Source organism: Phalacrocorax carbo, chromosome Z (assembly GCF_963921805.1).
Source record: "Phalacrocorax carbo chromosome Z, bPhaCar2.1, whole genome shotgun sequence".
Taxonomy (NCBI): Eukaryota; Metazoa; Chordata; class Aves; order Suliformes; family Phalacrocoracidae; genus Phalacrocorax; species Phalacrocorax carbo.
In genome coordinates this window covers 84,355,963-84,375,110 of record NC_087548.1, presented here as the reverse complement: position 1 = coordinate 84,375,110, position 19,148 = coordinate 84,355,963, and the positions used below count along the sequence as shown (strand labels likewise).

Genomic DNA, 19,148 nt, shown 5'->3' with positions numbered 1-19,148 from the left:
TGCCCTCCTAGAGTCCACATCAGCATGACCGTTGCAGAAATAGTAATGTTCTTGCCAGCTTGCCACGAGGTGGGGCTGTTAAATGCCTGAATGGTTCAACAGTACATTGCCTATAGTCTCTGTAGTAATATTACAGGATGCATATTTTTGCAGTTATGTAGTTCACTCTTCCTTTACTCTTTAAAAAAGTTGGTTTTTTTACAAGGTGGTGCATGTCCTTACCTCATGTCATCTTCTCCTCTTTCCTCCACTCATGGAAAACGAAAAAATTTACGTATCAGTTAGCATCAGGCTCAAGACTATTAATAAGCCCCAAAGCCTCTTCATATACCAGTTTCTCAAACTAAATTCAATGTTAATATTTTAGTATGTGAAGGCAGACTTGCTCTGTGTGCAACAGGAAATCATAGGCTTCAGGGTCCTATTTATTTTCTTTCTCAGTTCTCTGGATTTTTCCACAGTGGAATTTCAACATGTGCTGCTGCTGTTCTGTTTCTGCTCCTAGTGCTGTAGATCAAGCAAGGCTTCCATTTTTTCTTCAGAGTTTATCAGAGGACTGCTTAGGTCTATTTTTACTGTTGATTTCCTTCAGGAGCCAGAGTCAGAATTGATACCCTTGATGTTGCCTCCCTTATTTACTGTACCTTGGAAGGTAGACAGGTCCCACACAGTGTTTTGGGACGTGTTATTGCTTTAATCAGAAAGCAGGTAAATCTCAGTTGTTAATTTAAATCTGTTGTCTGCCCTAGTGTGGTAGAGTTTACAGTAATGGAATGCTTGTGTTAGACCTCCAGTTCTTTAAACAATGACAGCATGGCTCATTTGTTTCCTCCTGACAGGTGGCTGAAGCATGGCAGAAACTAATACAAAAGAAACAGGAGGAAGGTGCGGAAAAGGCAGAGCTTCATCAGCTTTGGAAGAAGATGATCCAGCTACTGAAAGACAGTACACAGAACCAGGATAATAAGACTGAGCAGTCGGTATGTTTCTCACTCCTACTCATCTAGAATCGTATATGTGCACAGTGCAGCTAGGCTGCAGCTGAAGCCTTAAAAACCATACAAATCTTGTGACTGCTTGTCTCATTAATGTTCAGTAGTACTAAACTTCTCAGGAAAAGGTGGGTGATTTGTACCTCCCGGCAGAAGCAGTGAGGGAACAGCAGCCTCAGATCAGCTTTAGGTGGAATAAGGCACCTAAATCTGATGAGTTGTCCCGGAACTCTTTCATTAACTGCCTTCTGAGTTCTGAAGGAGTCCAAGTTTGTGCTGTAGCGCAGTGATGCGTTGTTCTACCTCTGCATGATACAAGAAGCATCACTCATAAGCCTCATGCGTAAGTTTTGACAAAGTCTAGAATGTAGGTTTTCTTCAGAGCAAGAAACTCCTCCGTTTCCCCGCCCACAGGGAAAGAGGCAGCTTTGTGCTGGCTTTTGTTTTCTTCGTACATAGTACTTATCCTAGATAGCAGTGTTTGGGTTCAAATTTTCCTTTCTTCTGTAGATTTTAAGCTCTCACTTCTTAGAAGAATGTCAAAGCTAATCGGAGCAAACAGCATGATCATAAATTACACTGATCCTGTGTTCTCTAGGGCCAAAATTAATTCAGTTTTATCTGATCTATCTGTTCTTGCAAGATGAACCTCATTCAACAGGAAGGGAGGAAATTTCTCATCACTAATCTGGTTGATAGCAGTGCTCTGGAAAAGTGGAAAATACAAATTGAAATAATTAGGGATAGAAGAAAATCGAATTTGGATCTCTACTTTTGAGAAGGCAAACGTTCTAACTTACGAGCTATTATAGAAAACAAGTACTGCAGGCAGCTCTGCTTTCCTTTTTGGTGACAAGGAGTTTAAAAAAGAAAAAACTGGCATAAATACCAGGAACAGGTTTCACGTGCAAATCTACGGTTTACTGCATTTCTGAGTAAAGCATCTGAACGTGGAAAGGTGTGGCATTGGAGGCAACCAAGTCAGTATTTCACTTATGACATGCTGTGGGCAGCTTTGTGTTCAGCATGTCTGTTTGGTAGCCCACACTCTGTGGTGCCTGTGTTCTCCCATGGATAAGGAGTCAAGAAATAAGAGGCTGGATTTCTAGAACAGAGCGGTGGGGAGGGCTGACAGCTAACCATAGAGGATAGTAACCTAGGGTTTGTGGTACGAAGTCCTTCTCTGAATTGGGATTAGGTGTGAAGAAGAATCTATGTTTTTAAAACTTTTGCCTCCCTTTTACCCCTCTTACGTTATGAAACAGTACCTAGCTGTTTCCTATTGTACTGGACAACTAATGTGGTTTGGATCCTATTTGAGTACTACTTCATGTTAAGGAACTTGCTTTGTGTCTTCCTTTGTCCACAGTACTAGTGTGAACTTAATGAGTAGGATCCAGATAGTAACATGTAACTGTCCACTTAACTGTGGAAGGACAGGAAGGCATGTCCTATGGGGAACGGCTAAGGACTTTGGGCTTGCCTAGTTCGGAGAAGAGGAGGCTGAGGGGCCACCTCATGGTTCTCTGCAGCTTCCTGAGGAGGACAAGGAGAGGGAGGTACTGAGCTCTTCCCCCTGGGATCCAGTGACAGGAGATGTGGGGAATGGTTCAAAGCTGTGCCAGGGGAGGTTCAGACTGGACGCGCGGAAGCATTTCTGTACTGAGAGGGTGGTCAAACCCTGGAACAGGCTTCTGGGAGAGGTGGTAAATGCCACAAGCCTGCCAGTGCTTAAGAGCCTGTTGGGCAATGCCCTGAATAACCTGCTTTAACTTCTGGTCAGCCCTGAAGTGGTCAGGCCGTTGGGCTAGGTGATTGTTTTATGTCCCTTCCAGCTGAAACACTCTATTCAGTAAAGATAGCATTTTCACAGGGTCATTGTGAAAGTGAAAAATATTGATGCCCAAGTTACCTTCTCCATATTGCCTGTTGGAGAAAATGGGTGAATAACACAAATCAACTCTTGGTTATGTGGCTGGTGTGAATGTGAGGGTTTTGGCTTTTACGACAACAGGATATTCTTCAGCAGCCATAGCCTGCTAAGGGAGGGATGGACTCCACCTGTCTGGAAGAGGCAAGGGAATCTTTGGCAGGAGGCCAGCCAGCTTGATGTGGAGGGCTTTAAACTGAGGGACTCGTGGGGTGGGGGCCAAAGTGGCAATGCTAATGCCATCACATACAGCGAGGGAATAAGCCACGTCAACCAGAGAAGTGATAAAGGTGCCTTAGCTGCCTCACAAGATGGCAACCAGGAGACCAACCACCTCAAGAGGGGTCCTTGCATACTCTTCCAGGAAAACCTGGGTGCTCAGGTACCTCTCTGAAATGCCTGTACACCAATGCACGCAGCATGGGGAATAAACAGGAGGAACTAGAGGTCTGTGTGTGGTCGCAGGGCCATGATCTCATTGCAATCACAGAGACATGGTGGGATAGCTCACATGACTGGAGTGTGGTCATGGATAGCTACAGGCTTTTCAGGAACAACAGACCAGCAAGGCAAGGTGGGGGAGTTGGTCTTTATGTGAGGGAGCAACTGGAATGCATTGAGCTCTGCCTTGGAGTGGAAGGAGAACAAACTGAGAGCTTGTGGGTAAAAATTAAGGGACAGCCAAATATGGGTGACACTGTTGTGGGTGTTGGCTGCAGGCCACCTGATCAAGAAGAGGAAGTTGATGAAGCCTTCTACAGACAGCTGGAAGTAGATTTGCAATCGCAGGCCCTGGTCCTCATGGGTGACTTCAACCACCCTGATATTTGCTGGAAAAGCAACAGTGCGAGCCGTGCATGACCCAGAAGGTTCCTGCAGAGCATCGAGGGCAAATTTTTGATGCAAGTGGTGGAGGAGTCAATGAGGCGAGATGTGCTGCTGGACCTTATGAACGAAGAAGGGCTGGTTGAGGATGTGAGAATTGGGGGTGTCCTCGGCTGCAGTGACCATGAGATGATCAAGTTCAGGATACTGTGTGGTAGAAGCAGGACAAGAAGTCAGATTACAACCCTGGACTTCAGGAGAGCCAACTTTGGCCTCTTCAAAGACCTGCTAGGAGGAATCCCATGGGCTAGGGCTCTAGAAAGCAGGGGGGTCCAAGAGAGCTGGTCAATATTCAAGGTCCACCTCCTCCGAGCTCAAGATCAGTGCATCCCCAGGAGGAAGAAGTCAGGCAGAGGAGCCAGGAGACCCGCATGGATGAGCAAAGAGTTTCCAGAGAAACTCAAACAGAAGAGGGAGGTTCACAGTATGTGGAAAAAGGGACTGGCCACTTGGGAGGAATACAGGAATATTGTCAGGGTGTGCAGAGATGCAACGAGGAAGGCCAAGGCCCACTTGGAATTAAATCTGGCAAGGGATATAAAGGATAACAAGAAGGGCTTCTTTAGATACATCAGTAGTAAAAGGAAGACTGGGGATACAGTGGTCCCACTGCTGAACAAGGAAGGGGCCCTGGTGATGCCAGAAGCAAAGAAGGCAGAGTTACTGAATGCCTTCTTTGCCTTGGTTGTTACTGCTAAGACTGGCTCTGAGGCATCCCAGCCCCCAGAGGGTGAGAGGTATCTCATCAGTACCTATAAATATCTAAAGGGTGGGTGTCAGAACGATGGGACTGGACTCTTTGTAGAGGTGCCCAACGCCAGGCCAAGGGGCCACGGGCACAAGCTGGAACACGGGAAGCTCCCCCTGAACATGAGGACAAACCCCTTCCCTGTGCGGGTGCCAGAGCAGGGGCACAGGCTGCCCAGAGAGGCTGTGGGGTCCCTTCCCTGGAGACATTCACCCCCCGCCTGGACGCGGCCCTGTGCCCCTGCTCTGGGGGTGCCTGCTCCAGCAGGGGTGGGACGGGGTGAGCTCCAGAGGGCCCTTCCAGCCCCCGCCATGCTGGGATTCTGTGATTGTTTGTTGCACTCCTAATTATTTCTTATTTCAGCTTTTGACTGCATTTGAACATGCAGTGAACTCTGCTGACACTATTCCTGGTGCAGACCACCAAAATCTTTACAAGGACTTTATTCAGTGCCTGTCAAAAGTAAGGTTATGTTAATTTATCTTCATTAGTGAATAGATACAATATTCCACATCTGATAATTCACACAAATAACTACTTTTTTTTTTTCCTTTCAAGTTTCCTGGTGAAACAGCTAGGTTGGAAAAGGCTTGTAATGATATGATGGCTTTGTATCCTACTGTGAGTTATCCTTTAGAAGTACTTTGCTTGCATTTTATTCAGTCCGGTGAGTAGGATGGGTTTAGACATTTTGGGGGCTTAAAATGTTTCTTTTATAGTTAGTTTTCTGACAATATTTTTGCTAGTTGTTACCTTTCACAACCTAATACATGTGCACTACTTACTTTTATGTTATATTTCTGCCTGTCTGGAAATGAAAAGTGTTCAGTCCTATGCTTTGCTATTTCCTAGCTCTGTAACTGAGTGGTGACTGTAAAGTGGCAAAAAACTTCTTTGAGTTAAGTCCAACTCTGGCAGTGTACAAAGTTGCAAAGAAAGAATGCCTTGCAAAACTCAAAAGCAGCCTCTCCGGATAGATGAAGGGTAGCTTCGTAGGCATAGAAGAGGGAATGGAGAATGTTAACCAGTGCTCTGAGGCTGAGGACGGGCTACATTTGGGTTATTCCTGACACAGAAATTCTCTTTTGGCGATAAAACCAAACATTTGTGAAACTTTTTTTCAAAAGAATGCCTGGTGAGTAGGGAATAGAGAGATCTGTTTATATCTGTTTAGATATTTCTTCTAAGAAAAGGAGAATCTCTGAAGAAAAAAACCCAAAACATGGTGTGTTCAGTAGTGCAGGTATCTGAACATATACAACTGCTGTTTTAAGTAGTTCACTAAACAACATTGCAATAGCATTGGACACTTCCTCAGCATTTTCAAAGATAACTACTAAATTCTGGTCTTTCAATTTATTGTTTAAGGCATCAGAAGTTGATTTTATTTCTTTTTAAAACAAAAAAAGAAAATGGGGAAAAAAACGCTCTGGTTTATATAAAGAGAAAAAACTTTCAGCTTAGGTAGAACAATGCCTTTTCCGGTTTTGAAGGTAGGCTTCGTGGAATACTGTAGTAACATAAAACAAGAGAGAATTTTTTGCTTTGGTTTGAAACGATGAAGACAAATGAGGCCCATACTCTCATTTCCACATAAGAATGCTTTACAGTTCAGAGAAACATGCAGAAACTGATTTCCAAAGGAAAAGGAGCATCTGGTTGGCAGAGTTCTTATATGCCAATGCTCTGACCACATCTCACCATCCCACAGGTATCTTGGGGTGAGGAGGGTGATGCTTAGGTTTTAGTGAGGCTGTTTGTTTATATATGAGTCATTCCAACCATGTCATAGTCCTTTATGCCCCAAACTTGTTGGCTTGTCACTCAGATGCATTGTCAGTCATCTTTACCAAATGTAAATCAAAGGCAACCTTTATATCAAATGAGTCCATAACTTTTTAAAGAAAACAGTTGTCCGGAGACTGTTGCTGCAAGACACAATAGCTGTTTTAAGCAAGGACTGCCAAGTCTACAGTCACAGCTAAACATAAGTGTAAAAAGCTAGTGGCATCGGTTAAAATTAAGCCAAGACTTTAAATTACATGTTTTCACAGCAAGACTGTTTCAGGAAGCTTGTCACAACGAATTTGCAGGAACACAAGGCCTGCTCAGGAAGGAAATTATTTTTATTTATTTGAGGCAGATTTTGACAAATGGGCATTCAGCTGGGCTTGCATGAAAAGCATTTGAAGGAATTAGCTCTTAATTAAGAATAATAGTATACCTGTAGTAATTGAACATGAGTGGTTAAAAATTCAGGTTTCAAACTGACAGTTTATTCTGTTTGGTGGTACCGCGTATTTAGATTACTGGTTGTTTTCTGGGTTTGGTTTTGGGGGTGGAGGGTGATAAGTATGGGGTACTTTTGGACAAAAGTTTAGTTATAAATTCATTACTTTGAGCTCAGAGGATAAAGGTCATATTTATGTAGATAAGGTATGCTGCAATATTTTATTTTTCACCTAAAACTATAAAATATTTCTTTTTCTGAAACTAGGTACTTTGTCAGAGGAGGCTCTGCACTGTTTTTCTAGGCTTTTGGAGATGGACACAAGCAGTGGTCCAGGAATCATTGGTTTTGGTATAAAATGCCTCCAAGAAAAGAAATACCAGGAGGCTGTTAAGAGCCTTACTGAAGGTAAATGTGTAATATGAGGTATAAGTACTCTATAACTTCAACACCAGCTAATTTATGCTGGATATTTTGGGCATCTTACACTTGCGTAGTACTTTGCCAGTTCTAAGACCAGCTAGATTTTGAAAGAATATTCAAGACTTTCTCTGACTGGGGATTGAATTTTTTTAAAATACAGCTTTAGGTATAACATCTCTGAAGACGGTCATTGCTGTTACTGTCTGCTCTGTAGTAGTTTAGTGTGATAAACTTTAAACCTTTTTTTAATCTGTTATTGGTGAAATACCTACATGAAGCAGTAAATATAGCAACAGCAATTGTTGAAGGAGTATGGAATTTATGAAGTAAAATGTAATGCAGCTCCTCTAATTGAGTCACTGCATTTCTATACCTGAACAAAAATTACTTCCTTTTAAAGTTACATCATTTTAAGACCTCTTTAACACTTACATTGGGTAAACACTTGCACTGGGTATCTAAAGAGAAATATCAGAGGATTTTTTTTTTTACAGTAGCCAGAATTGCTGAAGAGTTGGCTTACTAATCTGTAATTATCTTGCTTGTATTGAAATGGCAAAGCTCTTTGAAAATTATTCATAAGTATACTAGTGGGAAATAAGGAATCTCCGCTCTCACTGTGCTGGCCATGGATAAATCAAAACTGCTTGTTGAGAAGGCTGGGTAAATAAGCATCTGTGACCTAAGCAATCAGGAGTCAGTCAGGCTATGCTGTGATATCTGCATCCTTTCACCCAGGTTTAAAAAATGTTGTTTCTGAAATTGGATTTCAGAATATTCTACAGTAGCTTACCCACAGTGAAATAGCGTGTCTTCCCTAAAATCTAAAACAAAAATTTAAGTTGCTTAAGAGGAAAAAGGCTTCCATGGAAGGCAACTTCTTCTGACTTAAATGGCCTTTGGACGTTTTGGCAAAACATACATCCTGTTTTTGACAGAAGATACATCTCTCAAATAATTTTATTTATTTATTTTTACTTTTATGTGTAATACTCTGCTCATGAAGGGGAGAATGCAAAGGGCAGGGCTTTTGATACCAGCAAGAATGTTTAAAGCTTGGAAATAATGTCTTTCTCAGTAAGCCAAGTATTTGCATTTTAGTCATTGAAGCTTCAAGGTGTTATTTAGTAGTAAAACATACATATATATCAAGACTCAAATTCAGTTTTATTACAGAATCTTTAATTAGGGCCAGTTTATCAGGAAGTTTCAGTGAATCGTTCCTGCCACTTTTTTTTTTTTTTTTTTGCTGTCTTCAAGTTCTATGGGCCTTTTCTGGTTTCTGAGAAAAACTTTATAAAGCAGTCTAGATGCTCCTGATGTTAATGTCTGCTCAAAGTGTAGGACGCTTTTCTTTTTGAAACAAAAGTCTACCTTAAGCCAGTGTTGTATATTTCCTCACTTTTTCCCCCTTTTTCTAAGTGTACTGTTACATGCAAAATTAAGCCTAACAGAAGCTTATGTGCTTCTTAGTCTTTGGTTACTGCATGGAAGCCTGTATGTCTAAAATAGTTTAAAATAAGACTGAAAGAAAAAATTAAGTCGTATTGTTTGGTTGATAATGTGGTTTTGATGGCATTATGTGGTAATACAGCACCTGCCAGTTACAGTGTCTTTGCAGCCCTGAGCAACTTTTTTTAGTGCCTTTTTTAAACTCTTGTTTTATTAGGTTTGCAGAAGACTAGCCAGTGTCCAGCAGCATGGTATTATTTGGCAAAGGCACAGGTGAAGATTCACAAATACAGGGATGCCGTCCTGTCCTGCAATCAAGGTAACTGCCCGCTAATTGAAAGGGCAACTAGAGTGGTACACCACTTTATGTAGTCCAGCCACAGGGCTTTGCATGGTAGGTCTGAGTCAGCAGCAGTCATAGCCCTTTGCTTTTTGCAGTCTCATGGCTTGTGCTGGTGTCCTCTGCGTCTCATCGTTTTCTTGTCCAGGACCTTGGTGTTCAGAGGGCGGGATATCTAGCCTATTCTTTGTCAGCAGGTTCCAGACAGCTCCAGTCACTTGCCCCACCTGGTCTTTGTCATCTTCATCAACTATGATATCATCTATATATTGATATATGGGGGTGCCTGGTGGCAATTCCACAGAGTCGAGGAGTTTGGCTAAGGCATTATGGGCAATAGTGGGAGAGTGTATCCTTGTGGGAGTTGATTAAAGGGGTACTGTGTCCCTTCCCAAGTAAAAGCAAACTGGGATTTATCCTCCTCTCTTAGGGAAATCATAAAAAAAAAAGCCTGTAACATCCAGGGTGGCCACCTACAGGTGGGCAGCTGCATGTATTGCTGCCACTATTGAAGTTGCACTTGGGACAGCAGCAGTTACTGGTGGGGTATTTCTGTTTAACCTCCTGTAGTCGACTGTCAACCACCATTGCCCACCTGGCTTACGGACTGGCCAGACTGGAAAGGTGTAAGGGGAGTGTGTGCGGCTTATGATCTGTCTCTTCTCAAGGTCACTAATTACCACGTGTTTGTAATTTGTCTTGTTTGGCAGTGGTTGGTGATGGATATTGAGGGACATGAGTCACTCTAGATTATGGTGGTAGTGGGGCAACTTGCAAAGTCCCCACAAGGGTGGCCTCTGTCCCTCTGCGTCCAAAACTCCACACCCCGCCATCATTTGCCTGCCAGCACATCGAATCCCAACATATTCTGTTTATAATGGCTCAGAGCCACTTCCATTGCCGTCATCCACTTTTCCCTAGGTAAGCAGAGCTGGGTTCTAGCTAAGGGACATCTTTCTGCTACACCCGTAGAAGAAAGGTTTATGGCTTTCCTTGATGGTTTAATTTCTAACTCCTTAGCTTGTTCTCTATTTAGAAAACTAATTTGGCCCCCCGTGTTGATTAGGAGTTCTAAACTCATTCACCTTGAGCCCATGGTAACATGTTTACGAGGCTTCTTGTCCATGGGCCATTGGCAGAAATTCATCATGCAGAGTAGGCAGCCCAAACCCCAAACAGCAGCTCCTTCTTTTTTTTTAACCCTTTCAGCTCCTCCCTCAGGGGCAGGACAGGCTCAGTTGTGCTAACATATGGAGGGGCAGTTACCCTGTCCCCCTGGTCCCTAATTGTTCCCTTTAACAATTCCACCAGCCTCCATCAGATATGATCGGTGTAATGCCCATGCAACATATCACCCATGGTACTACCAGCACCAGTGCCTTTCACCAAAGATTTTTCCCTCCTGGACTGTAGGTTTTACCCAGGTTACTTCAGGAGGGCACAGGGTTGTGGGGGAGGGAAGGGCCATCCGGGGTGAGGTTTGCAACTGGCCTGCCTACTCAGCCCCACCTTGTGCTGTGGGTGGCTGTGCTGTGTAACGTCTCTGCCCACATCAGCACATGCAGGGGTGGACTCTGAGGGTTTTGCTGATTGTGTTTATTGGCCCTCTGAATCCTTTCCCTGAGAGACTGAACATGTATTTTTAAGGCATCCAGTAGCCCTCCAGTGAGAAGTCTAGGGTCCAGCAGTGCAGCCATCAGTACCCCTTGAAGCCCTCTTTCATACATTGCCTGGACGCAAGCAGCCTTTTGTACTTCCTCTATTCTAACAGTCCTTTCACCTTGACGGTAATAAGCTGTCCTCTTTCCGTGGGGTCCACACCCACTTGGGACGTTATCAGCTGGGCACCTGCCAGCCTGTAACTCTGAAACACTCCGCGCCCTATAACGCCCCTGCTTCACCATTGCTTGACAGTATTCAATCCCTCCCCCATGTTAAAGAGACTCACCAGAAATACTTGGTTTTCACAGAATCATAGAATCAGAGAATGGTTTGGGTTGGAAGGACCTTTAGAGGCCATCAAGTCCAACCCCCTGCAGTGAGCAGGGACATCTGCAACTAGAGCAGGTTGCTCAGAGCCCCGTCCAGCCTGACCTGGGATGTGTCCAGGGATGGGGCATCAACCACCTCTCTGGGCAACCTGGGCCAGGGTTTCACCACCTTCCGCATAAAAAATTTCTTCCTAATTCCAGGCTAAATCTACCATCTTTCAGTTTGAAACCATCACCCCATGTCCTGTCACAGCAGGCCTTGCTAAAGAGGTCGCCCCCATCCTTCCCACAGCCCCCCTTTAAGCCCCCCTCGATCCCACTGTCTGTGTCACTGATGAAGACATTTAACAGTGCTGCACCCAGTATGGATCCCTGAGGGGCATCACTCGTCACCAGTCTCCATGTGGACAGAAGTCTAGACAGATGACATCCATAACTCTTCCATTGTCCACTGATGCAGCCACTCCATCATAGAAGGCCACTGGGTTGGTCAGGCAGGACTTGCCCTTGGTGAAGTCGTGCTGGCTGCCCCAGATCACCTCCCTGTCCTCCATGTGCCTTCGCAGAGCTTCTAGGAGGATCTGCTCCATGATCTTCCCAGGCAGAGGTGAGACTGACAGGCCGGTAGTTCCCCAGCTCCTCTTTTCTACCCTTTTTAAATACGGGCACAGTGTTTCCCTTCTTGCCGTCCCCAGGGCCTTCCCCTGACTGCCATGACTTTTCAAATATCGTGGAGCGTGGCTTGGGAACTCCATCAGCCAATTCCCTCAGGACTCTGGGATGCATCTCAGCAGGTCCCATAGACTTATGTATGTTGAGGTTCCTCGGGCAGTCATGAACCCGATCTTCCCTTACAGTGGGAGGGTCTTCATCCCCCCAGTCTTCATCCTGCGGTCCATTGGCTTGGGAGGGGTGAGGAAGGAGGTTACCAGCGAAGGCTGAGGCAGAAAAGCTGTTGAGGACCTCAGCCTTCTCCTCGTCTGTTGATACTAGGTCACCATTCTTGTTCATCGGGGGGGTTACGCTTTCTGTGACTTTCTTTTTCTGGTTAACGTACCTGTAGAAGCCTTTCTTATTATTCTTTGCATCCCTTGCCAAATCCAGCTCCAGCCGCGCCTTGGCCCTCCTGACCCCATCCCTACACAACCGGGCAGCGTCCCTATACTCTTCCCAGGGTACCTGTCCCTGCTTCCGCTGCCTCTGCATGTCCTTCTTCCCCTTTCGTTTGACCAGCAGGTCTCAACTCCTCCATGCCAGTCTCTTGCCTTCCTTGCCTGATTTCTTACACCCAGGAACTGACAGCTCTTGTGCTGCATGGAACATGTCCTTAAAGGTCCGCCAGCTCTGTTCTGCTCCCTTGCCCCTGAGCACCATCTCCCAGGGAGTCGTACGGACTAACTCCTTGAAAAGCTGGAGGTTTGCTTTCCTAAAATTCAGGGTCTTCGCTGGACTCTTCACCTTTCCCGTATCCCTCAGGACTGCGAACTCCATGAGTGCATGATCACTGCAGCCCAGGCTGCTGCCAGTCTTGATGTCACCAATGAGCTCACTTGCGTTGGTGACCATCAGGTCTATTATTACATTCCCTCTGGTAGGGCTGTCTGTTACCTGGCTTAAGAATTTCTCCTCGGTGCACTCCAGGAATCTCCTGGAATGCTACTTTTCCAGCAGATGTCGGTGTGGTTGAGGTCCCCCAGTAGGAGAAGAGCCTGCGAGCAGGAAGCCTCCTGTAGCTGGAGTAAGAAGGCTTCGTCAGTAGGCTCCCCTTGATCAGGCGGCCTGTAGTAGACACCAAGCACAAGGTTCCCTTTGTTGCCGCTCTCTCTGATGCGTACCCATAAGCTTTGGACCTGCTCGTGGCTATTCTTCCGAGAGAGCTCTTCACACCGCATCGATTTCTTGATGTAGAGGGCAACGCCTCCGCCCCTGCTTCCTCCCGTGTCCCTCCTGAACAGCCTCTAGCCATCGATAGGCACGTTCCAGTCACAGGATTTGTCCCACAACGTTTCATAACGGCAATCAGGTTGTCATAGCTTTCTAGCAGCATGGTAATTTCCAACTCCTCCTGTTCCCAATGCTGCATGCATTAGTGTAGAGACATTTCATCAGGGCTGTGGGCTGTGTCTCCTTAGTGGAACACCCCTTGATTCCCTTGGGAGTTTCCTTGTTGGCTCTTACCTCCTCAGGAGACCCCAGCTCATCTGCACAAGACTTTGCACTGCAGTGCTCCTGGCACACCTCTGGGAAACAGGTTGAGGGCTCATACTAGCAGCCCATCCCTCTGACCACTGTGTATCACTCCGCAGCTTGTCACAGGCAAGCCTGATATGCTCCCCCTCCCCCTTTGTCTCTAGTTTAAAGCGCTGTCACTGAGCCCCACAAGCTCCTGAGCAAAGACCCTCTTTCCCCTTTGGGAAAGGTGGCTCCCATTAGATGCCAGCAATCCCTGTGCCATGTAGGCCATCCCATTGCTAAAAAACCTAACCACCACTGGGTCAAACCCACTTCTCTTTCACCTACCGTATGCCTGGGGGAGAAGGGGTGCTGCTGTGTCTCTGTAACAATTCCCCCATGGACATCCTGCCGACTACGCCAGTTTAAATGCAGCAGAGGTGCACAAAGTCAAATTAGGCAGGTGATGTAACTAAAAATAGGATTTGTTCTAGTCAAAAGGGCTTTGATACTCCGACAAATATTTGTACACCACAGTTTTGGGATGCCCACGGGAATTAATACGGCACAACTGACTTAATTCTTAAGCTTCAGAGTGATGGCTCAAGATGTACAATCCCTCACCCAATAAAGTGAGGGCTGTCAACCTCGAGGACTTACCTTGGGCAGGATCCCGACCCAAGGGGAGAGTCCCTGACCACAGACCTGCTGCTCCCAGGAGGACTGACACTATACACACCCTCGTCTAATCTGGGCTGTGGTCACAGATGGCCATGGCAGCTCCTGTGGGCTGAGGGCTCCGTCTGCTGGCGACTGTGTATGTGACAGCAGTCGCAGCAAGGCAGCGAGGGTGCGAAAGTGAGGGCACGAGAAGTATCAGCAGCTGCTCTGCTTTGACAGTGGGTGTGTGCACCTGCCACAAGGCCGGCAGGCTCAGAACAAACAGAGTAAGTTTTGTTTCTTGGTGCAAGGTGTAAGTTAAGCTATTGTGGCCTGCTAAAAGATGCTGTTAATGCAGAAAGTTTCCTTAAGACCAAAGAATGTGTGGAAAGAGGCAGAGAATGCTGGGGAAGCACTGCCTTATGCTTGTCCTGTCTTACTGGCTGTATCCAGTCAGGCAAAAGTTCATCATTTGTGAAAATAAATATAGTTAACTGAGTCAGTCAGAAAGTTCTCGGCTTTGGAGAATGCTGAAGCTCAACAGAGATGCCCTCATTCTCTGAGGTGAGATGATACTGTGTATTGGAGAAGTAATCAATACTGTGTGGAAAGGTAAAAAGCTACTTTTGTACATGCTCAGAGTTGAATCCCTGGTTTCAGTAATACTTTTTTCTTTAAACACTGAAGTGTAAAACAGCTTCTTTATTGAAAGGTCATTGATGGGAAAAATGTAGCATTCCATTTATAAGGCCAGCAGCTAGGAAGCAATCAGTCAGTCTCTCCACACACCTGAGAGGACCTTTCTGGACCTGAATTGATGTAGCTTTTCAACTTGAATGGATAGAAATTTCACAGAACAACTTCTTCAACATGGGGGAGAGCAGTCAAAAAATTGTTGTATTAAGCACTGTTCTGTTAGACTAAAAAATTGTAATTAGCAAGATTTAAAATATATTGGGAACGGTGGTGCTCTTTGTAGTTCCTTCTTCTGTTTTTCATTGATGAAAGTTTTCTCTTGTCAACAGCTCTTGAGGCTCTTGGAACTCCTGAGGGTCCTAGTCTTCGGTGGAAGAACCTTATCCTTCAGTTGAAAGCAGAGGCTTTGATTAAAAAAGCTGATGCTGATGCGGCAGAAGAAGCCATCAAAGCACTTGATCAGGTATTTTCATTGACAAAAATGTACATATAATTTTTTATTTTAAAAAGTGCTCTCATCTTTCTGTACTAAAAACTCAAGCTGTGTATTTTAACCCTTGCCTCCTTTTTACATTCTGTGTGATTTAGACAACTGCTACAGCTATGGTGTAATCCAAACACTCCTTTTTCACTCAGAATTCTAATTTTAGAAGCTTTCACTTTCAACCTTGTCTGGTCTTGCTCAGTGCTGCTGGGTTCTTCTAGTTCTATGGCCATTGTTCATCTTAATTCAAATTCTTGTTCTAATCCTACTCCCCATGTCCTTCAATCACTTGTCATTAGTCATGACAAGAACATATTACTTTAAGATCAAATGGTTAAGCTTTAAGCAGAAGTTGCTTCCCCTTTCTGCCTCACAGTTTTTTGTACACAATTTCTTTGCTGTTTAGACTTCTGTAATCTTCTGCCTGTTCCCCATCAAAATTACTCTGTCTAAGGCTTCTCAAGAGTATTCTATCTAAAAGTTTTCTTGTCTTTATCCTCATGCAATCTGCCTGCATTTGACACCTTCGATTTCTGGAACTGGGGAGAGAATAAGTTGGTTGTGTCTATTACTTGATTTTCTAGGTGGTGGATGCAAGCAGTGATCCGGTGCTTTTAGCTATCAGAGGTCAGGCTTATCTAAAGAAAGGTTTAATGGATCAAGCTTCCAAGGTTAGTGCTGTATTGTCATTCCTGTAAGCTAAGTAGAATGCTTGGTTTCATAGAGGATATAATTAGGGAAGAATGACGTCCTTTTCCAGATTTCACAAGAGCTTCTGTTGTCCCACCCTGATCTGGCTGAGTCCCACGCTCTAGAGGGTTTTATCCATTATTCCCAAAAGGACTACGAACAGGCGGAAAGAAGGTAGATTTATTTTTGTCTTTCCTCTAACAGGGAAATGTGGGGGGAGAACAGAACATGGTGTTCTGCAGCTTTTGAGAGTTTGTCTGATCTGACCTCTGTTCCTTTTATTTAGTTTTCTAAATGCTATTGAAAGAAACGCCGAAACTGCAGAGTATCATCAGTACCTGGGGCTCACATACTGGTTCATGAGTGATGAGACAAAAAAAGACAAAGGAAAAGCACTCACTCAGTTCTTGAAGGTAAAGGCTGCTTTAACTATTCATGTAGAACTAGTGTGTTCCTGTATTAAAAACCAAATCTGGAAAATACGGTGTCTGGAATGACAGACTTGAATATTCTGCTTGTTACCACTAACAAGCCTCCAGAGCCTCTAAACCAAGTTCAGCTGTGCAAAAAGGCATTGCAGGGAGCTGTTACCTGGAATCTCCCTGCTTTTGTTTTCCTCTTCACCTAATTCTTGAGGACTTTGATTTAGCCAAACATAGCGGTGATTCTCTCGATCTTCTCTCCTTGGGGGCTGTAAAGTTGAGGCTTCTAGGTGACCAGTGTGGATCTTTGAAGACGTATTGAAATGGGGAGGGCAAAATTCAGATGGGAAGAAAATGAGGAAGGAAAAAAAAGTTGAAAATGGTGTTAAAGTTTCAATATCTGTCCAAGAAAGTAAGTCTGCAAAACCCCACAATTTATATACTTTCCCAGATCTTTGGGTTCTTGGTGGTGGCGGCTTTTCCCCTGAACATTGGTAAGAATGTGAATCCAAAAGATTCAGTCTGACATCTTTATTGGGAACGTGGAAGTATACAAAGTAAGACTCTAGACACTGTAAACTCACCATATAACTTCATGACAGGTGCTGGCAACTCGAATCATTGCTACTGCTTGCACTTCAATAACAGGAGAGTGTACTGGAGAATGCAGTTAAAGTGAACAATGCTTTTGGTTCTAAACCATTTTATGTGAACTTTTTAAAAATTATTATTATTGTCAAAGCTGTCTTCTGCTGTTGGGAGGCTGTGGGTTTCTTAAGTATAAACAAATCTGCCAAGCGTATCTAAAAAAACTTAAACTTTAGAAAAAGCTGGAGTTAACTGTGATGGTAAGAGTATAAGCATAATGGTTGAAACCAAGTAGAACGTGAAAATAATGGGATGTAGTAAAGAATTGTTTTCTCTTAACACAACTAGCTTGTTAGTACTTCTTGTACAGAATGTTTTGTGTCATGAGGTTTATAGCAGATTCTACAAATGTTTAAAGCTCAGGTAATCTCTGAAAACTTAAAGCTTGTCACATGTATCACAGAAGGAGCTTAAATAAGTTGATAAGCAGAGATTGAACAAGCAGTTATTGCTGGACGGTTGTATCATCAGTATAATCCTTCAGAATGCTGTCTTACATTGTGTTCATATTTCCTTATAGGCTGCAAAACTGGACAGCTACTTGGGAAGTGTCTTTTGTTATTTAGGTAACTACTACAGAGACATTGCTGGAGATAAAAGTAGAGCTCGCGGTTGCTATAAAAAGGCTTTTGAACTGGATGGCACCGATGAAGAATCTGGAACAGCAGCTGTAGACATAAGCGTGGAGCTTGGAGACATGGTATTGTACCTTCAGGGCTTTGGATCACTGCTGTTTTGTTTTTCTGTTAATCCTGCTCTTTGTGGAATCACTTCAGGTTTCCTCTGGTATTTGAGAATAAGATCTGAAAACAGATGTTCTGTCATTGCTTAGCAGTTTTCATAGTTGGACCTGCTTCAATTTTATGCTCCAATGCCAAATTAAATCTATCTGGGAGAAGGGTAGGGCAGTGAAGCATAACATTGTAGTCATCACGTGTGATTTAGATGAATTATTTTTTTCAGTAGGGAAAATGAAGAGAAAGTTAGTTTTCTTTTCATGTTTAACTTGTGCCACTTCTTTTCTCCATCCTCCACCTTGCTCCTTTCAAGAAAAGCATACAACGTCGTCAGAACATTTTAAAAAATATTTTTTATATATCATTGTGTAAAAACTTCTGAGCCTATGATATTGCAGAGTAAGTGTAATCCATACTTTGACAGCCTCCATTGGAACATCTGGGAAGTCAGTCTCGGTATCTGACTTGCTGCAAATACCTATATCCTCTCTGGTTTAAAAAAAGAAAATAGTCTTTGCAAAACCGCAGGAAGCTACTGTCTATTTGCAAAGACAGGTACGTAAGAAATAATCATGTCTTTAGCTGTGATAATTTCCTCTAATCTGCCACTCAGCCTGCCAGCTTTGAAAAGCTCCTGTAAGATTTCTTCATTACAGTAATTAACAGATTAGACAGTTTAATGGTTTGCTGGATTGGGAGTATTCTTCGTTAACAAGAACTTTGTTCTTTGCACATGTATATGTTTACTAACCTGGCATTTTTGATGCTTTGTTAGGACGCTGCTCTGTCAATCCTGAATGAGGTAACTGAAAAAGCGAGTCCTGGTACAGCCAAATGGGCCTGGCTTCATCGTGGACTTTATTACCTGAGAACTGGTCAGCCATCACAAGCGGTGGCCGAGTAAGAGAACTAGTGGCTGGTTTAAGCCATTTTCCATAAATCCCGGTAAAACAGTCTCTGAGCTGAGCAAGTTTTGAAAATAATTTAGCTGGTTATAGGATGGCTTGCACTAAACAATGGGAAATGGGTCTGAGCAAGCTGTGCCTATCTTCACTTCCAGAATTAGTACAATGTAGTCTTTTCAGCATAGTGGTGTTCTGTGCTAACAAGCCTGGTGACAGGCTTGTCATAGACAAGCACAGTATAGCACTGAATAATGAGCCAAGATTAGGTACAATGTCTAAACTTGTATAATGTGCTCTGAAGATGAAAACACTGCTATGCTGTGTTTAAAAGTTCTGTATAATTGTGCATTTGTGTCCTGAGACTATATAATGCAAGGAAATAATTTGTTCATGTTAACTTGTATCATCTTGTATTTAAATGAATTTGTATCTTGATATCTTCAGTTTGCAGGCAGCTCTCAGGGCTGATCCAAAGGATTCCAACTGCTGGGAGTCTCTAGGGGAGGCATACCTGAGCAGAGGTAGCTATTCAACAGCTCTAAAATCCTTCAGGAAAGCAAGTGAGCTGAACCCAGAGCTCGTGTACAGCATTTACATGGCTGCAGCAGTTGAGCAGATTCTAGGCAAATACGAAAATGCTATAGCTACCTATCAACAAATCTTAAAGAAGACAGAAGACTATGTGCCTGCCCTTAAAGGTAATATGTCTGAATTTGAAAGTGTTAACTCCTTCTCCCTCTACA

At 43.9% G+C, this 19,148-nt stretch overlaps 1 protein-coding gene across 3 annotated transcripts in view; it reads left to right on the top strand.

Moving 5' to 3' along the window:
* SKIC3 (SKI3 subunit of superkiller complex) overlaps window positions 1-19,148 on the top strand; it is a 54,532-nt gene that overhangs the window by 5,630 nt on the left and 29,754 nt on the right. For all 3 annotated transcript variants that reach the window (XR_010370655.1, XM_064438669.1, XM_064438668.1), the window contains exons 7-18: window positions 840-980; window positions 4,919-5,017; window positions 5,114-5,222; window positions 7,053-7,193; window positions 8,878-8,979; window positions 14,849-14,982; window positions 15,588-15,674; window positions 15,764-15,867; window positions 15,980-16,106; window positions 17,284-17,463; window positions 18,276-18,400; window positions 18,850-19,103. Coding sequence is in view for 2 of the 3 variants with exons in the window: in XM_064438669.1 (XP_064294739.1) it covers window positions 840-980; window positions 4,919-5,017; window positions 5,114-5,222; window positions 7,053-7,193; window positions 8,878-8,979; window positions 14,849-14,982; window positions 15,588-15,674; window positions 15,764-15,867; window positions 15,980-16,106; window positions 17,284-17,463; window positions 18,276-18,400; window positions 18,850-19,103 (1,603 nt within the window). In the remaining variant the exon portion in view is untranslated. The remainder of the gene's footprint in view (window positions 1-839; window positions 981-4,918; window positions 5,018-5,113; window positions 5,223-7,052; window positions 7,194-8,877; window positions 8,980-14,848; window positions 14,983-15,587; window positions 15,675-15,763; window positions 15,868-15,979; window positions 16,107-17,283; window positions 17,464-18,275; window positions 18,401-18,849; window positions 19,104-19,148) is intronic.